At 52.9% G+C, this 24,451-nt stretch overlaps 1 protein-coding gene across 2 annotated transcripts; it reads left to right on the forward strand.

The window, feature by feature from the left end:
- Positions 1–4,633: 4,633 nt before the first annotated feature.
- ADAMTS8 (ADAM metallopeptidase with thrombospondin type 1 motif 8) lies at positions 4,634–23,788 on the forward strand. Of its 2 annotated transcripts, none has more exons than XM_063417705.1 (9): positions 4,634–5,564; positions 13,188–13,427; positions 14,418–14,550; positions 15,356–15,523; positions 15,976–16,274; positions 17,774–17,957; positions 18,262–18,499; positions 18,530–18,787; positions 20,216–23,788. In XM_063417705.1, the coding sequence occupies exons 1-9, from the start codon at positions 4,920–4,922 to the stop codon at positions 20,946–20,948; spliced, it is 2,898 nt and encodes a 965-aa protein (XP_063273775.1). In that variant the 5' UTR covers positions 4,634–4,919; the 3' UTR covers positions 20,949–23,788. The 2 variants fall into 2 exon arrangements, with proteins under 2 accessions (XP_063273775.1, XP_063273776.1); XM_063417706.1 differs by having other exon boundaries at positions 4,639–5,564; positions 18,262–18,434; positions 18,612–18,787; positions 20,216–23,438.
- Positions 23,789–24,451: the final 663 nt, after the last annotated feature.

Raw genomic sequence — 24,451 nt, forward strand, 5'->3', positions numbered from 1 at the left:
CTAAAAGCATCCAAAATCCCCCCTCTCCTCACTCCCCTCGGTGCTTAAGGCTTTCTCCTGTTGGAGGAAGAGACAGGTTTTTCCATGGTGTTTTCAAACAGTGTGTGGAACTTTAGGAGAGCAGATGACACATCCCGAACCCAGTCTCATGGGTTTCTTTTTACCTTCAGCCTGGAGACTGACCCAGGACTCACAGCACTGCTCGGCTCCCCCCGGGGCAGCTCCATCCTTCATTAATTCCCTTTTTGGGATGCTGGTGTCAGGATCACAGACACCAAAAGCGCACAAAGCCACTGAGCTGTCCAAGGGTGAGGCTGCAGGTCGGGGTGAGCCTGAGGGGTCACTACAGCCTGGAATAAACCTGGGGTGATGGGGAACAAACCTGGAACAAACCTGGAACAAACCTGGAACAAACCTGGGGTGATGGGGAACAAACCTGGAACAAACCTGGGGTGACTGGGATTCCACAGGCCAGCTCTGAAGGGTGCTCATCACTCAGGAAAAGTTCATTCATTTTCATCAACCCATAAACCATGTGAGAGTGGATAGAGAGGAGAGATTACTATTAGTAGTAGTAGTAGTAGAAGAAATGAGTATTCTCATTCTAGCATATTTATTTAGAGAATTTGTGAGCTGCTCCATAGGAAAAGCAGCCCTACAGCAGGACTGGAGGGCTTTAACCCCAGAGGTTAAAGGGTTTAACCCCAAAGGTTTTTGGAGGGTTTTAACCCCAGAGCAGACACAGCTTTGGAGTCTCAGGAAGGACCAGACAGTCCTTGGAGGATCCTCTCACTGATGTGCTCAGGACTCCTTGGGAGCCCCAAAACCCAGGTAGGAAGCAGAGAAGCAGCTCGCCAGGGAGGAGGCTGCAATGCTGGAAACAGGATTTAACCCTTGATTTTGGAAAGCCACAAACCTGTTTCCCTTCCACCTGGACACAGCTGGGGCTCCAAACCCACTCTGAGGCAAGGCTGACCTCTGGTGCCACATCCTTGCTCTGGAAATCCAGGTTTGAAATGGAATGAAGTCAATGGATGACAGTGTTACAAACCAAAATACAAATAAAAATAGAGACTAAATACAGAAAATAGGGAAAATTATATGAAAAAAAATTCATCTAAACCACCTAAAGATGGTTTAGAAATGGAATTCTTACAAATTGTATCAAATCAAATTAAACCATCAGATCACAGCCATGGCTCTTGTTGTGCCCAGCATCAAGGGCACCAAATTTCAGAGGCAGCATCATCAGCTGATGAACCAAGACCCAGCCTGGATGTCCCTGCCCTTCCCTGACTCCTAAAAGTCTTCTTTCCCCACATTTAGGGGATCCAGGAGAATTAGCATTTGCCCAGAATCACTCTCACAGCAGCCAGCCCTCTGGTGCTGCTGATAAATCATCTCCAGGGATGAGCTGCTGCACCGTGGGGCCTTCAAACACAGCACTAAGGGGAAGGAAAACCCTTTATTTAATGGGGTTTTCAGGGTTTGAGGCACCAAACCCTAAATCACCACTTTTGAGGCAGGAGGGCCCTCTCGTGGCCGTGGCCATGGGGAAGGGGAGGGCAAGGCAGGGATCCGCACGGGCACATTTCGCTGCTTAATTCACTCTCCGGCTCCAAACCAAGCCCAGATCTCCCCTTTCCTCACAGGAACAACCATTCCCCGACTCCCCCTCACCAACCTTCACAGCCAGGATGGTTTCACCGAAGGTAACTCGGCAGGACTCTGATTTACAGCCCAGCTGCTTTTCTGGTAGACATTTCCGCCCACCTGACGACTTTAAATGAAAACCACTGGATCTGTTCCTTTTGCCGTGGGGTGGGGGTTGAGCTGCCGGCAGGACCCCTTCGCTCCCACTTTCCCAGCACATTCCCAGGGATGGATTTAGGGTTTCCCACCGCAGCGCAGGGCAGCACTGACATCTAGCGGTCTCAATTTCGGGTATTGTAGCTGCCTCATTAGCAGCTCAAATAATTGCCCCAAGTGTTTTGTTTGTTTTTTTTTCTGCGCTGAAGGGGAACAGGAATAATTAAAACTCAGCCTGGGCTGCACATTTGGACGTGGACGCGTTTGCAAAGCAAGGCAGGGACAGCAAAGCACCTCAGACTCCCCGAAACGGGGCGAACGTGCTGCTGCAGAGGAGGAGCAGCAAGAGCAACGTGGGGCTCATCCCGGGAGCCAAAAATCCCTCGGGAGCGGGGTCCCGGGCAGGAGCAGCCCTTGGGGAAGGGGCAGGGGGGTCCCGCCCGCTGCCCGGCTCTGCAGAGCTGGGGACGGGCGGAGGGGAGCGGCGCAGACGTTTCCAGGCTGTTTGATCAAAAGGGACTTTAAATCACAGTGACTGGGGTTTTAATGGCTTTCACATGCTCCGGCAGCCCCTGCACAGGCGAGCGGAGGGCGAGCTTTGGTGACGGCGCATCCTGCGAGGGGTTCAGAAGCAGAAACCCCAAAAAAAGTCTTGAGGCTCTTCACCCGTGGCTGGGAGGAGCTGCAGAGGGGCAGCCAGGTGAGGTTCTGCCCTTTTCCAGGCTTTGGGCTGGTTTGTAACGAGCCCGGCGAGGCTACACGAAATTCCAGCTACTGTTCGCAGGGCGAGCCGCTAATGAGAACCAGCGGTGCCTCCAAGCTAAGATGCAGGCGTGTCCTGCCAGATCAAAGATGCAGCTCCGGGAGCGGAAAGCCGGGAATAAATGACATCCTGCTGCCTGCAGCCTCACCTGTCCCAGCTCGGAGCAGGGGCACCGCCTCCCCTCCCGCAGGAAGGCAAAGCCCGGGAGATGCCGGCACCCTCAGGGGGTTTGGGCTTGGAGGAGGCAGTTGGGGCTCGCTTTTGGCTTCTGGTCCTGGCTCTGCACCTTCCTGCTGGTGTTAAAATACAAACTTCCCCCAGCCCGATGAAGCTGGAGAGGGAGGAAAACCCACCCGAGTCAGTGGAAAGAGGCAGCTGCAGACTGAGCTCCCTGCCAGGAGAGGAGGGGGCTGCTGAGGAGACCAGCCAAGGCTCTGGCTTTGGGAGAACCCCACCACATATGGAGACATGTCCCAGACCAAACTCCACCTGGGTTTGCTTTCCTCCCTTCCTGCAGTTTTCTGGCCACCCAACATCTGAATTGGAAGTGTTCTCTTCCACACCTGGGTCACTGTCCACCACAAGCATCCAAAATTATTTTTAATTATTATTTCCTCCTCTGCTACGGTGGCAAACCCCACACTTTAAAAAGGAGTAACCAGAGCAGTGGCCCCAGGGCAGCTGCTGTTTGGAGCCAGGGCTGTGTGTTTACTATCTAGGTAGGGATGTGGCTTTTAAGCAGAGATAATAACAGAGAGGGAGGTGTAAACACATCCCGGAGCAAAGGGAGAGCAGCCCTTAACCCCACTCCTCATTACTCAGCACTGGCCACACTCTGGTTTCCCAGGAACCTTGAGGTGACAAACGCTGCTTTGCTCTTTCAGTTCTTTTTAAGATTAGGCTGAGGGAGGAAAAACCCAAGTGTGGAGGAGCTGGTCCTCGGGCTGGCACTCCCAGCGAGGTTAAGGAGCACAGCCCAAGTCCTGAGCGTGGGCTACTCCCTGTAGAAGGTTTAGAAAACCAGGGCAGGGAGCAGGATAGGATCCACCACCCCCAAACTGCAGCAAGGACGTCCCAGGATGTTCCAGTGCCGCACAAAGGGCGCTCCGGAGGCCAGGAATTTCCTGAACTAATGGAGAAGGAGGGCTCAGGAGGAAAGAAGGAGTAATATATACATGGTGATTTCCCTTTCTCCGTGACAGCCGGTTGTTCCCTGTTCCTGAGTGGGTTCCCAGCCAGGGACAGAATGTTTCTGCCCATCTCCTGGTGCTCGCCACGCCGAGCACACAGCAGCTACCTGGATTTACAGCCCGAGGCGTTTGTGCTGCTGCAGGGATTTTCCTCATTGCGAGGGAATTCAGCCGGGAATTCACACTCAGTCTGAAACGGGGTGAATGAAGGGTTTGTAAATGAAGTCACACACAACACACACAGAGAAACAAACAAAAGAGCAACAGGAGGGGCTGGCTGCATAGTAATATTCTCATAGGTATTTTCCACAAGTCTGATTTAGCCCGTTGTTTTATTCCAGCTGGAGGAAGCCCCATGTGGATCCAGCTGTCGGTTCAGAGCATGGAAACTCCTTGTACGTGTGTCCTCTTGGAGTTTTCCCTGGGGCCCAAAGCCCTCTCTGTCCCTGGCTATGGGAAGGACATGGGAACCTCCCGAGGCACCTTCTGAAAGGAGATGCTCTCCAGCTGGCACGGGCCGGCTGCTTTCCAGCTGGGAAGGGATGCCGAGAATCAGCGCTCTGCAGCAAATCCTTCCATGCTAGTGGAGGGGGAAGCGTGCCAGCGCCTCTCCCGGGGGCAAGACCCCCAGAGCCTGGGAAGGATCAGACCCGTGAGGGCAGCGCTGGGGCTGAAGAAGGGGTTAACACTGAGAGAGCAACAGGCTGCAGTTGACACTTGGAGGCAGGCGGGGCTGCCGGCGTCTGATTGGCCTCAAATCGTATCCAAAAGTGGGTTGGGGTTTGGGTTTTTTTAGGTTTTTTCCCCTCTTTCTTTTTTTTTTTTTTCCCTTCTCTTCTTCTTCTTCTTTTTTATTATTATTTTTCCCTCTGGTTTTTGGGGGGGACATTTTTGATTTTTGTTTGGGTTTTTTTTTTCTTTTCAGTTGCGTGGGGATTTTTTGTTTTGTTTTTTTCTCCTCTCTCTCTCTCTTTCACTTCTCCTCCTCCCCCAGGCTCCGGCTGGCAGGGGAGGGGAGTGGGGAGAACAGCGAGAGATCAAAAATAAACCTCTTATGTCAAAGCCGGGGGGAGAAAGTATAAATACAGCGGGCTCGGCGGCCGGCGCGGAGGCTGCGGGGGAAGAGCCCGGGGGGTGCGGGGCCGTGCCGTGCCGGGATGGGGCGGCGGGCGCTGCTGGCCGGCCGGGCCCCGCTCCACCTGCTGCTGCTGTGCCACGCCTGGGCGCTGCCGCCGCCGCGGGACGCGCAGCCCGTGCTGCCCGCCCGCCTGCCCGCGCCCCCGGGGCAGCTGGCCCTGCGCCTGGCCGCCTTCGGCCGCGCCGTGGTCCTGCGCCTCCGCCCCGACTCCGCGTTCCTGGCCCCCCGCCTCCGCCTCCAGCGCCTGGGGAGCCGCCGCCCGCCCCCGCCGCCGCCGCCGCGCCGGGGCTGCTTCTACGCGGGCGCCGTCGAGGGGAGCCCCGATGCCCCCGCCGTGCTCAGCAGCTGCGGCGGCGGCGGCCTCCGGGGCGCTTTCCTGCTGGACGGGGCGGCCTACGAGCTGCAGCCGCTGCGGCCGGCCGCGCCCGGGCCGCCCTGGAGGCGGCTGCACCGGCTGCGGCGGCGGGCGGCCCCGGGAGCAGCTCCGGTACCGGCAGCGGCCCCGGGAGCAGCCCCGGGAGCAGCCCCGGTACTGGGAGCGCGCCCCGCGGGCAGCGCGGAGCGGCCGCGCAGGGCTCCGCGGTTCGTGTCGCAGGCGCGCTACGTGGAGACGCTGCTGGTGGCTGACGCGTCCATGGTGCGGTTCTACGGGGAGGACGTGGAGGTAAGGGCTGGCCGTGCCCGCCGTCCCGCCCGCAGCCCCGCGTGTGGCTGGCCCGTCTCAGCGCGTCCGTCCCCGCAGCCTCGCCATCCTTCCGTCCCGGCTGCGTCTCCGCCTCGTCCCATCCCCGCTCCTGCGCTCCCACTGCTTCCCTATCGCCTTCATCCCTCCCTACCCGTGCATCCCTTCATCCCGCTCTGTCCTGTCCCCATCCCCGCTGCCTCCCCTCCTCCCAAATGCGCTCCTCCGGCCCCACCGCCTCTCCGTCTCCTCCTGTCCTGCCGCTGCCGGGTCCCCCCGAGCCCCGGGACACCGGGGACAACTTCGAGCGAGCGAGGGGAGAGACCTTGATCCCCACCTTCCCTTGCTGTGTAGGGGCTGCAAACCCCCCGGCAGAGCTGCAGCGTTCATCTGTGGGGTTCACTCTGGGGACCCTTTCCCAGACCCAGCCAGGTGTCATTGGGCGCTGTGGTGTCCCCAAAGGTGGGGACAGGGCGGGTTAAAGCCCTCCCTGCAAGCGAAGAGCCGCGATGGGCTTCGCTGCCTGCGGGCTGGGAGGCGGATGGGAAATGAAGCAGGGGCTGAGCAAGGCGCAGTCCCGCTCCGGAGCCACCTGTTAGCAGCTGAGCAGATGGACCAACAGCCCTGCCTCAGCCACCAGCGCCAGGAATCCTCCCCCTCCCGAAACACCCGCCCGGGCTTTTGGGGAGACCCCAGCAGCAGAGCCCGAGGTGCCCCAGCCCCCGCATCCTTCTCCAGGGCTGTCGCTGTGCCTCGTTCATCAGCACCGGGGCATTGTTCATGCCTCTGGCAGAGCCAGCTCCGCACCCCTGCCCTGCAGGGATGGGTCGTTCGGCTCCAAATTCAGGTTTGCACCGTCGGAAATGCTCGGAGGTCCTTGCAAGGGATAATTAATCGTGCTTTGAAGTTGCTCATTCTCGGGTTGTTCGGGCTCGGGGCTGGGAGAAGAGTCCTCGAAGCTGGAGCTCAGCAGGGAGCTGAAACCAGGGGCTGCAATTTGGCAGCCTGGCTTTGCCACTTTTACCGGCTTTATCCTTCCCCTGGGGGCTTCTCTGCTCCTAACAAAGCCGTGTTTTAATTCCAGCCCTGCTCAGGCCAGGCTGGACCTTGGGAAAGGCTAAACCTTGGGGCTCCAGCTGATTTCAGCTGCTCAGCTTCACTCTGGTTTTGCCCCTTGCTGGGTTTTGCCACTAAGCCAGGCTGGCAGGAGCAGATGGCAAAGGATCAGTGAGGGTGGGGTGATGCCCTTGGAGGTACCTCGAGTGCTCACAGTGCTCAGAATAGAGTTTGAAGTAGAGTAAGCGGGATTTTTAAACAACAGACTTATAAATGGTGGTGGGAATTACTCTCCCCACAGTGTGAAGTTGGTCTCTGATTCCCCAAGAGGACAGGAAAAAATAGTACAGTGAACCTTCTGCACCCACCTGGTTTTAAAGCAAAACCCAAGGGTGTCTAAATTGCTGGAAATAAGGGGATATATTTGGGTTGAGGGAAATCCTGATAATGCCCAGCTTGAGCTGAGGAAAAAGCAGCAGCCCTGTGGGTAAATCCGTGGAGGCAGCAGGAGAGGAAATGGCACCTACACATAAGCAGGGGGCTGGAACATGGGCAGCCTGCCCCGGTTTGGCTGCTCCAGCCGGGGCTGGGTGATGCTGCCTGGTTGGCTCCCATTTTACCATCATTTCCTTGCCCCTGGAGCAATATCTTTGCATCACCTCTCAGGGATGGGAAGGAAACCTTCAAAGGTCTCGTTTGGGATGAGTAGAGTAATGGCATGTTAAAATATTTGGGAGAAAACTTGCACCAGCTCTGGTGTAGCAGCTAAAGAAACAAGCAGAAAACCACCTGCTGTGTTTCTGTGTCTTTTGTTCTCTGGAACAAGAATGCAGGGAGCAGCACAGCAATCTTGCTTCATCCCTAAATACCTTTCTTGTGGGGTGAAAAAGGTAGTGGCAAGTGTTGGTGAGATCTTAGAGACTAAAAGAGATGCCCAGGGAGTAGAAATGTTGAGTCAGAACAAACCATATTTATATAATGACTTTTCTTCCCGTAACCACACTTTAATTACCAAATATTTATTAAAGGTCACCAGCATTGTTTGTATTCCCAGTTGTTTTCTTGCATAAGTTGTAACAGCTCGAGCAGAAGAGTCACCCTAAGATGCACTCAAGCGTTGAGAGTTATAATCAGTGCCATGCTTGTGGTGGGAAAATGCTGTTAATGATTTATTTCCAATCAATTTGAGCCTCACAGCTCAGCTGTTAACTTAATTTAGACAATAAGAGCTTATTCTACCTTCATCAATACTTTTATGTAAACCAGGAGGGAGTGGTGAAGTGAGAGCAGAGCTAGACCTGAAATTTGGGGAGTTAATCATTGTTTGGGCTTGATGATTGCAGGGGATGGGGTATCTGGGGGGCATCAGCAGCAGGACAGCCCTGGGGGGATGGGGCAGGATTCAACCTGCAGGGACTGGGAGGAGCCCTCTGATGTCGGGATGGGACCGAGGAGGCTCCAGGCTGGGCACGGAGTTTTTGCATTTTCCTTGCAGAGGATCCCAAGTGCTTTAAAAGGAAGGGACTGTGAGCATCACTCACAGAACAAAGTGGGGTTTTGAGCAGGGGGAACTGAGGCAGGAGACGGGGCTAATCCTGCCCGTGTGCAGCAGGGCTGAGCACCTGCAGCTGGGCTGCACTTGTGAGGATGCTCTGCACGGCTGGGGAACGTTTGCCAAGACACCTAAAGCACCAGGCAGCTCCAAACCCCAGCTGCAGCATCCCCAGCCAGTTGGCAGCCAAATGGGATTCCTGTGGTGGGATTTCTCTGGTCTCTTGGGTGCAGATGAGACACATTTCCAAGCTTTCCTCCACAAGCACGACGGCTGTGATCCCCTTCCCTCCTCCTCCTGCAAGGGAGGAATCCACTGTTCCTGGCTCCCTGGTGATGACTGAGGACCACAGCAGAATCAGAGCAGTCTGGAAAAGCTGGGATTCCTTGCTGACTTCTGTGTTTTTTTCAGACAGATTGATGAGGTTTGGGGATTGCTGTTGCAAACCCTTCCCTTTAAGACCAGACAGGAGTGCAGGGCATTGCCAGGGTCCTGCTGCCAGCTCTCCCACACCCACATGGACTGGAGGTAATTCCAAAGCCACCCTGGAGCCCCAGGTCCCCTCGTGTCCCACTCTTAGGCTTGCTTTAGGGTATTTTACAGTGTGAGTGGATAAATTCACTTAATCCCTTGACAAAAGAAGCCAGCCCCTCCTAAACCCATCCCAAAGGAGTGGGATTAAAGGGAGTTTTTGCTAAGGGAGACCTGAGTGGTGCTGCCATCCACCAGCTTTTCTTCTGGGATGTGTCCTCTGAGTGTGACCCTGAGCCTTGGGGCAGGGGGCTGGAGGACCAGGCAGCCTCCCTAAATATTCCTCTGGCTGGTGCACTCTCCTCACACCAGGATATTCAACAGCTGCTGCATTTCAGGGCTTTGGGATGAAATGTGCTGCCTCCCAAACTGCAGCACTCCCGCTCTGGGATGCTCTCAGGATGGGGTTTATTCCACCTCTGCCTCTGGGGACGTGGGGACAGTCTGGATGTGCCTCAGTTTCCCCTGCCTTGAACAGGGTAATTGCTGCTTTTGTGGTTCAGCCTCAAATATCCACCAAAGAGGGAAAGAGAAGGGGGGGAAGGATCATACGGCAAACAGAACAGGGATGGGCAGAGAGCTGGGCAGGCACATGGGCAGGCTGGCAAGGTGAACCCCTCTCCCCTGGCTTGCCCCCCATTTCCTTGGCTGCCTCCCATATTTCTGCAAGGGAATTCTTGGAACCACAGGAGGAGGTTGGCCGGGCAGGCAGCAGCCCCTGGGCACCTAAGCCACGGGAGGAGCTCACAGATGATGCCTTGGGGGAAAGGGACAAGCTGAGATGTTCTTACCAGTTGATTTTTTAAAGCTGGGCAGCCCTTACATGTGACCCTGGGTTTGCTTCCTTCCATCTCCCTGCACTCCAGAATCTCAGCATTTCTGTCTTTTTTCCCCCTCTGCAGGAATGCTGCCTTCTAGGGAAGAAAGCAGGGAAAAAAACCCCAACCAAATCCAACCAACAAGCAATCCTACAGCCCCAGGCTGGGCTGGACACTGCTCCCCACGCTTTGGAGGGAGGCAGGTTGTGCTGGGGTGTTCTGTGGGTGCTCCCTGCTGTCCCTCTGGTCTGGGTGGGTCCAGCAACATTAAATCATTCTATGCATACCACAGTAATAGTTAGTGTCTGTGTAAGAGCAGTTTCACCCACCAAAATAATAATAATTAAAAATAAACACCAACGTTGGGGGATCTTTGCAGGCTTCAGCTTCTGAGTGGTTCCCATGAAAGGGAATGTAAGCAGAGACTTTGCAAGAGCCTGTATCAGAAAACTCAATCCTTCAATGAGGGTAAAGACAACCCCTCCAGTTCCCCTTGCTCTGTATTTATTTTTATCTGTGTTTGTTTTTCCTGTCCCTCTGCCTGTGCTGTTTGCTGCTGCAGGGCTCCTGTCAGGCAGTGCCTGGCGCAGGGCAGGGCTCTCCCGGACACAGCGATGCTGTGGCAGGAGGGATCTGGGAGCTGCTGGAATGCAGGTGTGGCAGACAAAAGTCAGCCCTCCTCATTTTTAAGGGGAAGTGGGTGGGATTTGATACTGAGAGCAGAGAGAGCCCAGGATTGCAGCTGGGGGGAAAAGGGGTAGGAGGTTTGTGGGGCATCACCCTCCACAGTGCCTTGATATAAATGCAGTGCCTGGGTCAGAGAAGGGACTCTCCACGACCCTCTCTGGTTCACACTGGTGTCCTCCCTCCCCCTGGAGCAGGTTCCCAGCTGTGTTTACCAGACATGCTGCCAGATCTCCCAGGATGCTGGTTGGGCATGGCAGGGAAGCTCCTCCTGCCTGCAGGGCTGCAGCGCCTGGCAAGAAGGCAGAAACCTTTGTGTGTTTGCAGCCTTGGGCTCCTCAAGCCCAGCCCAAAGCACTGCCCTGCACCTGATTCCAGTCCCCACATCCCAGCCTGGGTGCTGGGAGGGAAACCCAGGAGAAGGCAGGTCCCCCCTGGGTGGATGGTCAAGCCAGAGCCGGTTTGCAAAGGCAGGGAGAGGATGGGACCAGCAGGATTCAGCTCATCCCCAGCCAGTTGTTGGCCAGAAACACTCAGATGGCCTCTGCTGAGCCCTGAGGGTCTGTAATTTGCTTTTGGCTATGGCTTCAAGCCCTTGGCCAGCCCAAGGCAGTGCAGGTGGATTGCTGTTCCCCCAGAGGAGCCAGGGTCCATCCAAAACCCAACCCACTCCTGCACCAGGGCCAGGGATGGGTATAAATAGACACCAGATGGTGGAAGAAGTGAATTTGACCTCTTGATCTTCACTAAATAGCTGTTTGTTCGGTTTGCTTTCCATCTCCCCTCTCCAGACACAGGGAAGGTGGACAGATGTTTTCCAAGTCCCTCTGTTCCTACTGCTGAAAGAAGTTTTTGGCTGGATGTACTCCTGAGGATGTGAGAGTTGGTGTCCTGGGGGATTTGTGATCCTGAGATCTCCCAGGTCAAATCTACTGTTACGGACAGAAGCCTCTGATGGGTCAGAAAAGGATGCAGATTTATTGCCTTGGAAATGAGGGATGGTGCCGTGGTGAGCAGCTCCAGCCCAGAGCATCCTTCTGGATCTCCAGGGGCATCATTTTAGGAAGGCTTTGTGATATTTTTAGCAAAGTTCCCAATGAACTTTCCCCACAGGGTGAACAATTCCCCCAGGATTCATGGCACAACCCCTGGTGGGGATCTCACCTCAGGTTCTTGCCTCTGCGGTGGCTCCTCCGTGAGTTGCACACTCCGGGCTGGATGTGAGTCACGGCGTGGAGATCTGGCCAGTCTAAATAAACCAGTTTATTCCCTGCTCCTATCAGCCTTGCTGGGGCCTGCCCTTGGATAATGAGCTGGGGAGGACTTGGGATGTGTCTTGTTGAAACAAAACATCTGTTTACGTGGAGCTGCCGGTGATGGGATAAAATGTGGCAGAATAATTTAAAATAGCCACAAGTGCCTCAGGCAAGCTGCTCTTGGTGCAGCAAATGTGCTGTATCTCATTCAGCATCTCCCTCATTTGCTAAGAAAACAGCATTTTCTGTCTCAGAAAATGGCTTTGTCCCGGCAGTACCATGATGGATGAGCACTCAGAGTCAGCTTTGCTCAGGAAATGTATTTTGGGTGAAACTTGGCTATTGGAGAGGGCTCCCATCGAGTCCTTCCAGTTTAATTAGGCTCTGAATTGAGACCGCAGGGTGTAATTTGTCTGGGGAGCAGAGAAGCCACTTTCTCTTTCCCAATACTATATTGTGTAATAGCTGCATTTTTTTCTCCTGACTCTGGGCCGTGAGCGATGCCAAGCAGAGGAGGAATTCTGATGCTCTGATAAGATGTTTACATCAGCCTAAACATCGCTGGCGCTTTTGACATATGAAGTAATCCCTGGTCATCACCAGGCAGGGGATGCTGCTGGGCAAAGTCTTGGCTGTTAAAATGTTTTAGTGCCAGTCTGTCACCGAGGGTTCAAACCCTGTGACCAGCACAGGCAGAAGTTTCACCGGGTGGTTTTGCTCCATCGAGATGTGTGTGAGTTGGTTCCTGTCCTGTGGCAGCGAGGGCAGGGTTAATGCTTTGGGAATATGCAGAGAACTCTCCAGAACACTGAGGTTTTCCCCAAGGAATTTCTTCCAGAAGGATTTCTGTGTGCAAGGGGTTCATGGGAGAGGAGACACAGCGTTTGGAGCAGGGGGTGCAGGGCTTGTCCACCAGCAAGTGTTACACCACAGGGTGTAAAGGATCACACACAGGACAGCACTGAGTCCATCAGCCCACGGTCTGGGTGTGATGGGCTTTGTCGGGTTGGTTTTCCCGAGATATGTTGGTTTAGAGTCTGTTTTCCTTGAATGCCCGTGCCAGAAGCAGAAGGAAGAGTCGGAGTTCACCAGCCCAGGTTTCTCAAGGTTGTTTATTGTCTCTTACCTCTCAGTTCTTTCAGTGCCCAGCAAAGGTCCTTGCTGCGACTCCCCCCCAGGTCGGGAGTGCTGGACCTTTTGTACCTTTCTCTGACCCAACCATCGTCCACAATGTATTTTTTATTTACAGTCTATCACCAATACCTACCACCTTTGTTAGACATGTCCCTTCTGTGCTAAACCAATCCCCTGTGACCCACCACAGCAGGAGATGGAGGACAAGGACAAGAGGGAAGAAGAACAGGGCCACACCCTGACTCCTCCATCTTGCCTTCCCCATTAGCACCCTGTGATAAACTAACTACTATTTACATCACATTCTTGGGGTCTTCATGCAATGTTGGTAATTTTTCCCATGGGCTGAGATCAAAGACAGGGTCACTTTGGGCCCGGTGCCAGGGTCTCAGACCCCCATGTCGGGGTCTGGACCCCTCTGCCAGGGTCCTGGACCATCCAGGGCAGCCAGAGGGATGCCCTGGACTCCAACAGAGCTTCATAAATGAGACTGATTCTTTCTTTTCAAACAAAAACCAATTGCCCCATGGCAGAGGCTTTACCCAGGCTCTGCTGCCCATCTCTCCCCCCACAGAACCACGTCCTGACCCTGATGTCCATGGCAGCTCTCATCTACAAGCATCCCAGCCTGAGGAACTCCGTCAGCCTGGTGGTGGTGAAGGTGCTGGTGGTGGAGGAGGCGGCGGCGGGGCCGGAGGTGTCCGACAACGGCGGCCTCACCCTGCGCAACTTCTGCAACTGGCAGGAGAGGTTCAACCCCCCGAGCGACCGGCACCCCGAGCACTACGACACCGCCATCCTCCTCACCAGACAGGTCAGCCTCTGTCCCTGCAGGGCACCAAATGAGCCACAGACTCTGTTGAAATTAGGGTCTCTATATGGAAGCTGGAATAGAGCAATGCACGATACGACTAATATGGTTACAACATGTGGTCTCTTTTTTAGAACAGGGACAACACACAATACAACTAATATGGTTGCAACATGCGTTCTCTTTTTTATTTTTGAAATAGCTAGTTTTGTACAGTACAAAATAATTTACAGTTGTAAGTGTATTCTTATTAACATTCAACGTAAACAAATATGTAAATTATTTCAGTTTAAAACAGTTATTGTGTCTTCAGTCTAATTGTTTTATATAGTTTATGTACACACTTTAACTTAATTTTTAACTGCACCACAAAACTTATCTACTTTTACACAAGCTAAAATCTAAAGTCTAGCAATCCTAAATCTAAAGCCCAGTTTAAAATAACTCAGATCTCATTCCACAACACATCATGCCCACAATCGCTAAAACATTCAGTTACATTCTGTGAATTCTCAGAAGGCTAGGAAGAGCGAGCAAGCAGCTCATTCAAAATGCGATTTCTTTATGTGCTATTTACAGAGGCCAGTATGATTGGTGGGCAAAGTTAACACCTCTTCAACCACATTGGTTAAGCCGGAGGGCCATGAAGAAGTCCCTCCTCTAAAAGAAATTAATAATGTAGATACAGTTTTTTAGTCTCTTTTTGTTCACAGCAAATCGCCTGGGAAAAAAAATTTACAAACCAAGACATCTCAGACATGAAATCAGGGCTACAATGCCTTGGAAATGCCCTGCAGGAGAAAGGAAAGGGGTCAAGGACGGGGAGAAGGGGGATGAGCAGGGAGGTCGATGCCTCACCGTGCTTGCAGCAGGCAGCTGGGGGAGGTGGTTTCATTTGGGGTGCAGAGCCCCCGTGGGTTGCTCAGGGGGGTGTTGGGGTGAACGTGGGGCCCCATCCCCCTGCTGACTGCCCCTCCTGCCTGGCACAAACAGGACTTCTGCGGCCACCAGAGCTGTGACACGCTGGGAGTGGCAGACACCGGCACCGTGTGCGACCGCAACAAGAGCTGCTCGGTGATCGAGGACGAGGGCCTGCAGGCAGCCTACACCCTGGCCCATGAACTGGGTAACACGTCCCTTCCCAAGGGGAGGTCTGCTGGGAGGGGTTGTGGCACAGCCCAGCACCAGCATCTCCTGGCTGGGTCCCACCCAGTGAGCCTTGGGGAGCTTCTGGCACTGACAAAAGCTGGTTTGCACCAGCAGAAACACTTAGAAGTACCCAGATTGGTGTAAATTGGTGGATTTGCAGCAATTTGGGAAGCATTTCTTCACTGGAAGGGTTGTTGAGCATTGGAAGGGGCTGCCCAGGGAGGTGGTGGAGTCCCTGTCCCTGGAGGTGTTCAAGAAATGCCTGGATGTGGCACTCAGTGCTCTGGGCTGGGTGAAAAAGTGGGGGTCAGTCACAGGCTGGACTTGAGGATCTTGGAGCTCTTTTCCAACCTCAGTGATTCTGTGATTTACCTGTTGTGATGAGCTCAGGCATTGGATCAATGCCTCGGTTTGCCATTCCTGCACTGACTCATTTTTTGCCCAGAGAACCTGTGGCTGCCACATCCCTGGGGACATTCAAAGTCAGGTTGGATGGGACATGGAGTAACCTGGTCTAGTGGAAGGTGTCCCTGTCCATGGCAGGGGATGGAACTGGATGAGCTTTAATCTCCTTCCATCCCAAACCATTCTGGGTTTCTGCGAATTCACACTGCTTTGCCCTGCACTGAACACTGAGACAGAGCCAGCAGGGGTTTATGCCTTCTGCTTGATGGAAACAAATAGCTTTGGCAGAAGTAGGAGCTGCTGGGTGCCTTACAGGCGGTCCCACACAGCTCCTGCTGGGCCGGGGAGCTCAGCTGTGCCATCTCTGTGCCCCCCAGGCCACGTGCTCAGCATGACCCACGACAACTCCAAGAACTGCGAGCGGCTCTTCGGGCCCCTCGGCGAGCACCATGTGATGGCTCCTCTCTTCATCCAGCTGAACAAGAGCCAGCCCTGGTCTCCCTGCAGTGCCATGTACCTCACCGAGTTCCTGGATGCAGGGCATGGTAAGGCTCGAGGCAGCTGCGCCGTGAACGAGAGGACACAGCCTCAAGCTGTGTCAAAGGAAATACAGGTTGGGTGTTAGGAAAAAGGTTTTCACAGAAAGAATAATAAAGTGCTGGGATGATCTGCCTGGAGAGGTGGTGGAGTCACCATCCCTGGATGTGTTTAAGGAAAGACTGGATGTGGCACTGGTGCCATGGTTTAGTTGAGGTGTTGGGGCTGGGTTGGACTCAATGATCTTGGAGGTTCTCTTCCAACCTGGTGATTCTGTGATCACTCAAAACTGCCTTTTTCTTAATTTCTTGGGCTCTTTGCCGTGCCTGGAGGGGTGTGTGGGGTGAAGGGGGAGTCAAACCAGACCATGGACAGAGGTGTGGGGTGCCCTGCTTGGTGCAGTCAGTGGTGTCAAGCCCTGAAAGCTCCATCTCCAGCCTGACTCCTGCACCCTGCACAGGTGACTGCCTGCTGGATGCCCCGGCCAAGCCCCTGCCCCTGCCTGCCGAGCTGCCCGGCCAAAGAGCCCTGTACAGCCTGGACCAGCAGTGCCAGCAGATCTTTGGCAAGGGCTTCCAGCACTGCCCCAACATCACAGAGGAGGACATTTGCTCCCAGCTGTGGTGCAGGACGAGCAGTGGGGAGCCCCTGTGCCACACCAAGAATGGCAGCTTGCCGTGGGCCGATGGAACCCCCTGCAAAGCCCAGGGGCTGTGCTGGGACGGGCGCTGCGTGCAGCGGGATGCCCTGAAACCCCAGGTAAGGGACACGGGGCAATGGGGGTGTGCTGGCTGCACTCCAGGTGCCCACCAAAACCTCCCTCTCACTCCCCTCTGCAGCTGGACAGGGAAGGGAAAAATAGAAGGTTTGTGAGTTGAGATAAGGACTGTGAGAAATTACTCACCAGTCACCATCATGGGCAAAACAGGTGTTAATTGAATTTATTAGTAACAAAATAAGAACAATGAGAAGTAAGGCCTTAAAAACACTTTCCCCCCACACCTCCCTCCTTCCCAGTTCTCCCTTCTCTCTCCAGCAGCACAGGGAGACAAGGAAGGGGGGTTATGGTCAGTTCCTCACAGGCTGTTGCTGCTCAGTGAGAGGAGTCAGAGTCCTTCCCCTGCTCCTGCGTGGTGTCCCTCCCATGAGAGAAAATTCTCCATGAATTTCTGCAACATGAGTCCTTCCCAAGGACACATTCTCCACAAACTGTTGCAGTGTGGGTCACTCTTCCACAGGGTCAGTCCTTCAAGTGTGTGGGTCTTCCACAGGGGTGCAGCAGACCTGCTCCAGCGTGGGTTCCTCCCTCCATAGGCCCTGCCAGGATCCTGCAGCAGCTCAGGTGTCCCACGGGCTCACAGCCTCTTTCAGGCATCCCCCTGCTCTGGCCTGGGTTACTCCAGGGGCTGCAGGTGGATCTCTGCACCCCCATGCCCTCCATGGGCTGCAGGGCCAAAGCTGCCTCACCGTGGTCTTCCCCACAGAATTTTGGGGGAATCTCAGCTCCGGTACCTGGAGGAATCCTTGCCTTTCCTCCTGCACTGCCCTGGGTGTCTGCAGAGCTGTTCCTCTTACATTCTCACACCTCTCTTCTGTGCACCCAATTACATCTGCCCAAGAACTTTTTCTTCTTCTTCTTAAATACATTATCACCAAGGTCAACACCACCTCTGCCGGGCTCAGCCTTGGCCAGTGGTGGCTCCATCCTGGAGCTGGTGTTGGCTCTCCTGGACATGGGGGGAGCTTCTGACAGCTGCTCACAGAAGCCACCCCTGTAGCCCCTCCACAAACCCAATACAGCTGGGCTGGGGCTTGACCCTTTGGGTTCCCAAATCTCTAGTTCCACCCCGTTGTCTCTCTGGATTGGGCTGATTTATTTCTGGATGTTTCTCCTTTGTTAATATTTATTACTGGCAAGTCCAGCTCATAGACAAAAGTCTGCTACTGAGCCATGGGCTGGTCTGAGCCAAAACAGTGTGGATCTGCAATTAAATCATGACTTTTTGCCCTGCTGGGGAAATCAGCAGTGATTTCAGAGTCAGTCAGCAAAGCACTCAAAGCCCAGCTTAACTTTAAGCATGTGAACAGACCAGTGGAAGTCAGTATTAACTTTGTGTGAAGTATGTGCCAAAACGCTTTTCTGGATCAGGGCTGGGGGAGATTTTAGCATTGCTCCAGCCCTTAGCTCACCCTGGGAGGGAGCAGCTGGGGGTGGCCGGGCTCGGGGATGGATTCAGCAGCTTCTCTGCCTCTTGCAGCCGGCGGTGGACGGCGGCTGGGGCCCGTGGGGCGCGTGGGGGCCCTGCTCGCGGAGCTGCGGCGGAGGCGTGCAGTTCTCACACCGCCACTGCGACAGCCCCAGGCCCCGGCACGGCGGCGGCTACTGCCAGGGCCAGAGGACCAAGTACCAGTCCTGCCACACCCAGGAGTGCCCGCCCAATGGTGAGGATGATGGTGCCCAACTGCCTGCTCGGCTCCACAGCTGCTCCTCCAGAGCGCGTCGCTCTGCTCTCCGTGGATATTCATGTCTGGGGGAGCAACAGCTTCCTGCTGGGGGCTGTGACTTTGTGTGGCTGATGGAAGGAGGGTGGGATCCCTTCTTCATGACACTCCTCCTCTGCTTGCACGCTCACCACGTGCTCTCACTGTCCTTAGCTCGCTCCCATCACATCTCTGTGATGGCCAAGGACAGCAGCTCCTACCAGCTCCCCGTGGATTTGGGGCCATGTTTCACCTTTCGTTTCAGAGAAGAGCTTTCGGGAGCAGCAGTGTGAGAAGTACAACAGCTACAACCTCACTGACCTGCAGGGGAATCACTTGGAGTGGGTTCCCAAGTATGCAGGAGTGTTCCCCCAAGACAGATGCAAACTCATCTGCCGAGCCCGAGGGAGGAGCGAGTTCAAAGTCTTTGAGGCCAAAGTAAGATTCCTGGTGATGGGAATCACCACAGTAAAATCCCTGGTGAGGGGAATCACCAAAGCAAGGTTCCTGGTAATGGGAATCACCAAAGCAAGATTCCTGCTGATGGGAATCCCTCCTGTTTACCCCATGTCAGAACTCATGCCCCAGTTACTCCTCTGCGTGCCCCTTTCCCAGGTGATCGACGGGACGCTGTGTGGCCCAGAGACCCTCTCTGTCTGCGTCCACGGGCAGTGCATCAAGGCTGGCTGTGACCACGTCATTGGGTCCTCCAAGAAGCTGGACAAGTGCGGGGTGTGCGGTGGCAACGGCTCCACTTGCAGGAAAATATCCGGCTCGCTCAACAGATCCAAGTGAGGCTCCAGGGGAAGCTTCTGCAGGGATGGGCTGTGGGAGAAACACCAGCATCCCCTCTCGTTCCCCTTCTCCTATCACTGAAGTTGTAGGCTAAGAATATATTAGGATACAATGCCAGCTGACTGGCATTGTGAGAGCCTGGGCTCCTCCCCAGACTCCGGGGCTTAGGCTCAGTTTATTTTGGGGCAGAATTGTACAAGCCAAGTAGAGCTTATTTCCTAAAATAATAACTGGAGTGATGGGCTCAGTGCACCACTGCAAATAAATCTGCTGCCCCAACGAGTTTACAAAACGCATTTCACGCCAGTGCAGTGAGTTGGGCACATATTCAAGGGCTGATATGTGATATAAATGTTTGATAACTTTTCCCTGGGCTTGGGGGTGAATTTGAATCCCGGGACAAGGGCACTGAGGCAGCCACTTCCCTCACCCAACATCTCTGTGGCTTTGCTGAAGAGCAGAATTTAAGGCTTTTGTTGGAAAACTAACAAAAGCTCAAGCATCCACTTCCATGCAGCGAGGTGACTCACACAGTCAAATTATATTTCCTAAATGGTTTCCTTCCAGGGAACAGCTGAAACGGGGCTTCCACTCTCCTGTGAGTTGTTTGTGGTTGACTAAAGGGAGATTAGCATAGGAGCTACAGCCAAGAAGAGATCCCATTAAGATCGGGGTGAGGGAGGCCAGGGTGACGGAGAGCAGAGTTTGACTCAAAGGCTTTTTTCCAAAATACTCTGAACCTAATTACTGACCGCAGCATCCACCATGGGGATCCATGGAAAACAATCCTGTGCTGGCCCCGCAGTGTGAGTCACGGTGCTGAGGGCTCCAATGAAACCTTCCTTGTGCTGTCCCGGGAGCCATGGTGCTCCAGGGATGGGCCTTGGCTGGCTCTGCAGGAAAATGTTTCCCTGGCACGGGAATGTCCTCTGTATCCTCCAATGGGATTACTTCTGCATTGTAGTGGTGGCTGCAAAACCCTTCAAAAAGTGAGTTGAGGGTGCAGAGACTCCCTCCTATTCTATTGCTCTACATCTATATCTGTATATCTGTATATCTGTACCTACATCTGTATTATCTCTGTATTATCTCTGTCAAGAGGTGATGTCGCCCTTCAGCATCACCAGTGACAGGCTGTCAATCCCAAACACTTCACAGTTTCCAAACACAGGGAGTAAGGGGAATTTCCCACCTAGGCTGGCAATCGCAGGGCTGTTCATTTGATTGCATCGCTCATTTTCATATGTAATTCAGAGAAATCTTCCAGCTGAGCTCACACCTAGAACATCTGCGATATTTCTATCTCTTGAGTGCTCAGGGTTACAGAGGGATGGCTTCAGAGCCAGGATCCTGAGTGCTGTTCCTTACACGAGTGTGCTCTTGGTAAGTCTTGAAAAATAACCCCGTCCCTTTGCCCCGTGCAGGTACGGCTACAATGACATTGTCACCATCCCCGCCGGAGCCACCAACATCGACATCAAGCAGCGCAGCCACCGAGGGGTCTGGCACGATGGGAACTACCTGGCCCTGAAGACCCTGGAGGGCAGGTACCTGCTGAACGGGGACTTTGCCATCTCAGCCATGGAGCAGGACATCCTCATTAAGGGCACCATCCTGAAGTACAGCGGCTCCATGACGACTCTGGAGAGGCTGCAGAGCTTCCGACGGCTCCCAGAGCCGCTGACCGTGCAGCTGCTGACCATTGCCAGCGAGCTCTTCCCACCGAAAGTCAAGTACACCTTCTTCCTCCCCAAGGACGTCCCTTTCAGCAAGCAGAAGGGCAAAGAGAAGAAGTCTGTCAACGTCATCCGACCGATGCTGACCTCGCAGTGGGTCCTGGGCGACTGGTCCGAGTGCTCCAAGACGTGCGGCTCGGGCTGGCAGCGGCGGACGGTGGATTGCCGGGATGTGGAGGGTCAAACCTCCTCTGCCTGCAACAGATCCCTCAAGCCTGAGGACATCAAGCCCTGCGGAGACGTGCCCTGCCCTCTGTGGCGCCTGGGTCCCTGGTCCCCCTGCTCCCAAACGTGCGGCGAGGGCGTGCGGACGCGCAACGCCTCCTGCATCGATTATGACGGTAAAATCACTGCCCCGGAGAAATGCAGCCGGCCGGGGCCGCCTCCCGCCACCGCGGCCTGCATGCTGCGGCAGTGCTGAGCCCACGGCGCTGCTGGGGCCAGGGCTGCCACGGCCTCCACTGCACTGGGGCAGGGCAGCAAGGGTGCCATAGCCTCCACCACGCTGGGGCAGGACAGCAAGGGTGCCACAGCCTCCAACCAGGCTGGAGCAGGACAGCAAGGGTGACATGGGCTCACTCACCAGACAAAATGACCACTCTGCAGTGGTTCATCCCCACCACATCGATTTCTACCTCAGAGGGGAGAATAACGGTGGCAAAACAGGGAGGAGTCGCTTCTTTTCCTTTCTTTCATCCTTTTCTTTCTGGCTGGCTGCTCGCAGGCAGGTTGTAACTTAAAGGGAAAAATAAGCGTATCTGTAGGGAGTTTCTGAAGAGCTGTCGCTGAACGTGGTGGCAGATTGCTTTTGTCAGGTTTGCTGGGGTTTGGCACTGGAGAAAATGTGGAGCCTGGCTTTGCCATCGCCCCCTCCCAGGTCAGGGAGGTCCAGGGTGGGTGTCTTTGCTGATAGAACTGGGATCTCTTCACAGAAGGCATGGAATAGTTGCCATCCCCTCCCTGCAGCAGCGTGGGTGTCCTTGAGCATGAGGAGTGTTTTATCAGCTGTGGGTTTCACTTGGGAGATAAATTGCTTGTGTGAATGGGAGAAGGAATAAGCTGAGAGCCAGATCCTAGCATGAATCAGGCAGGAGGACAGGTGAGAGGTGGTTTCTGCTGGAGTTATAAACTACAAGGCGACAAACCTGGGTCTCCAAACACCCCCAGCATCTGCAGTTATTTCCACAGCTGTTACCCCACACCTCTCTTTCCCCAGCTATAAAACCAAGGCTTAATTACACCTGATCTCTCTTACAGGGCCACTGTGAGGATTAATTAATTCCTAGTTCTGCAGTGCTCTGACTGTGAAATGCCTGTTGTGCTGCCCTCTGGAGCAGGCACTCTGGTGTGCCAGCGTTTCCTTTCCCATCCTTGGCTTTCAGTCCCCTGTGGGCTCATTTTTTTCAGCTCTGCTGTAATTTTGGATATTATTCACTAACCTGCTTTGCAGCAGGAGCCCAGGATCTGTAGTTCATGCCAGAGGTGACCAGTGCTGCTCTTCACCCCTGTTTTCCTGGGATATGTGAAAATGCTCAGATCTGGTGCCAGCTCCAGCCTTGCTTGAGCAATTCTCAGTCCAAAACCAAGCCTGGCAAGGCTGGAGCTGCTCTTTCCCAGTGGGAAGCAGCCACAGGCCTGTCCCCAGCCCAGCTGCTCCTGGCTCCAGCACAGATGGCTGTTCAGACCCTGAACTTTGCCCTTTCCAAAGCACTCGCTGGCCGTGTGCTAGCAGCAGCCAGTGCCTGGGGAGCAGGGCTGGAATTTGGAAAGATTTTGCTGTTGCTGGATGAGCAATTCAGTATCTCCAGGCTCCTCTCATACCCTGCCTTGGCTTCCTTTTTGGCAGCAAAATCTTGAATTTCCAGTGGGATCTGCCTTTTTCTCATAGGAAGAGGAGGAGGGCTGGAATTTTTGATATTTCAGATTCCCCATTCACATTTATGGATGAATCCTTTTCCTTGTCCCTTTTGCCCGAGCGAGCCAAGCTCGTGTGAGAGCCTTTCCTGGCTGTCCAGCCAGGTTTGGAACAGGATGATGGGATGAGCTGCTCCACTGAAGACCCAAACCTCACTATTCACCTGAAAACATGAAATATTCCTGTTCTATCTCCCATATATGATTTTTATCAAAACCACAGGAGCTACAGAACTCGATTGAGGGTATTGAGGGCTTGGCTCCTTTATTTTTTTAGGAAAGGAAAAGAGCTGAAGGCCAGCTGCAGAGTTTGGATGCAGAGTTGTTTGGGCTGTGGTACAGACCTACCTTTGGGCAATGTTCTACATCTGCTAATTAATCTCCAGGAATTTAAGTTCTAACGAATAGCTGGATGCTAAAGTCATGTAGCCTTGCGGGGTTATTTTCTTTTTTTTTCCCCTCTGAATCTGCAAGGGTTTTAACTCAAAGCCAGCATGTGTTTCCTCTCCAGTGTCACCACCAGCATTTAGGATGGGTCAGGAATATCAGTGTGAGACAGTGCCAAGGAAAATGTCTGTATTTATCACACAGGAGTCGTGCACGCCAAGGGGCTGTTCCAGGTTTTTTATAATCACTCTGCAGCTGCTTCGCTGGAGCTTCCTAGATGTAAAAACTCCTTGCTGAGGGCAAATCCTGCTGCTTTTCCAGCCAGGAGGAAGGTGGGGATGCCCCTGGTAGTGGGGGACCGGAGGCAGTGATGCTCTGTTGAGGTGTGGCTGATGCTAAAGTGGAATTCCTGCCCCAGGCTTCTGTAAAAAAAAGTAGCCTTTACGCTGATTTAAGTCAAAGAGGTTTTATATATTAGGCTATATATATATATATGTATATATATAAGTTTCCCTTCAGTGAAGGATTGTAGCAATGTACTGAGCCTCTTGTGTTAGGTATTTATTACAAATTCCTGTTTGGTTTTGTACAGTAGCTGTCTGGAAAAGGAGAGAAAAAAAAGAAGGAAAAAAAAAAGAGATTAAATAAGACTGTGTTTTAACGTGCTGCTCCCACATCCCCTCTCTGAAAGCTGCAGGGAGCTCGGGGAAGGGATGTCTTTGCTCATTGTTTATCCACTCTGGTATCTGACTGGTGTTTCCCTCCTCCCTGGTGTACCAACCAAGCTGTGTAAGCATAACAAACCCAACCAAAACGAAGCTTTGGAATTCATCTTAAGGAGAGGGGGGAAAATACAATTTTCTGATTTTTAGCGTCTTGTTTGTATTTGTTTTTAATTTTGAAAACAGTCTGTTTGTGGCTCTGCCTTTAGCCCTTCAATAAAGGACTTCCTGCCTTTTATCTCTTTGCATTTGTCTTTATTTGCACTTATCTCAGCACTATTATTATCTGCATCCCAGAGAGATTTTAAATCTCTATTTCCATATCTTATTGATTATAAATAGTTCATTCTGTTTTAAGATGCTGAACCAAAATATTACATGAGAGAACAGACAAAATCCACAGAGCCAGAATTATTCTGCAGAAATGTTTTGCAGATGCCTTATGAGCATATATCTCTTTTCTATACATATACAGTATATCTATTTATATTATATACTTATATTATAGAATTATATGGTTCTATGATAGTATAGAACAATATCATATGGACATATATCATATATATATAATATATATGAACTATTATATCAACCATAATAGAACATGTAATAAAAATTATAATTATATCTAAAATAATAGTTATATATTTTATATATAATTATATATACTATATGTGTAATATACATATTATACACACAGTATCACAGAATTGTATTATATATCTCTATATATCATCTAATAGATATATACACATTATAGAATCCTATTACTCCATTATATGTTTATATACATATGTCATTTATTATATATATAAAATATACATAATATATACATATATACTGTCATACACTTTTATAACTCTTACAATATGTAATAGATAATTATAATTTATAATTGTAT

Source organism: Prinia subflava, chromosome 22 (genome assembly GCF_021018805.1).
Source record: "Prinia subflava isolate CZ2003 ecotype Zambia chromosome 22, Cam_Psub_1.2, whole genome shotgun sequence".
NCBI classification, from domain to species: Eukaryota; Metazoa; Chordata; class Aves; order Passeriformes; family Cisticolidae; genus Prinia; species Prinia subflava.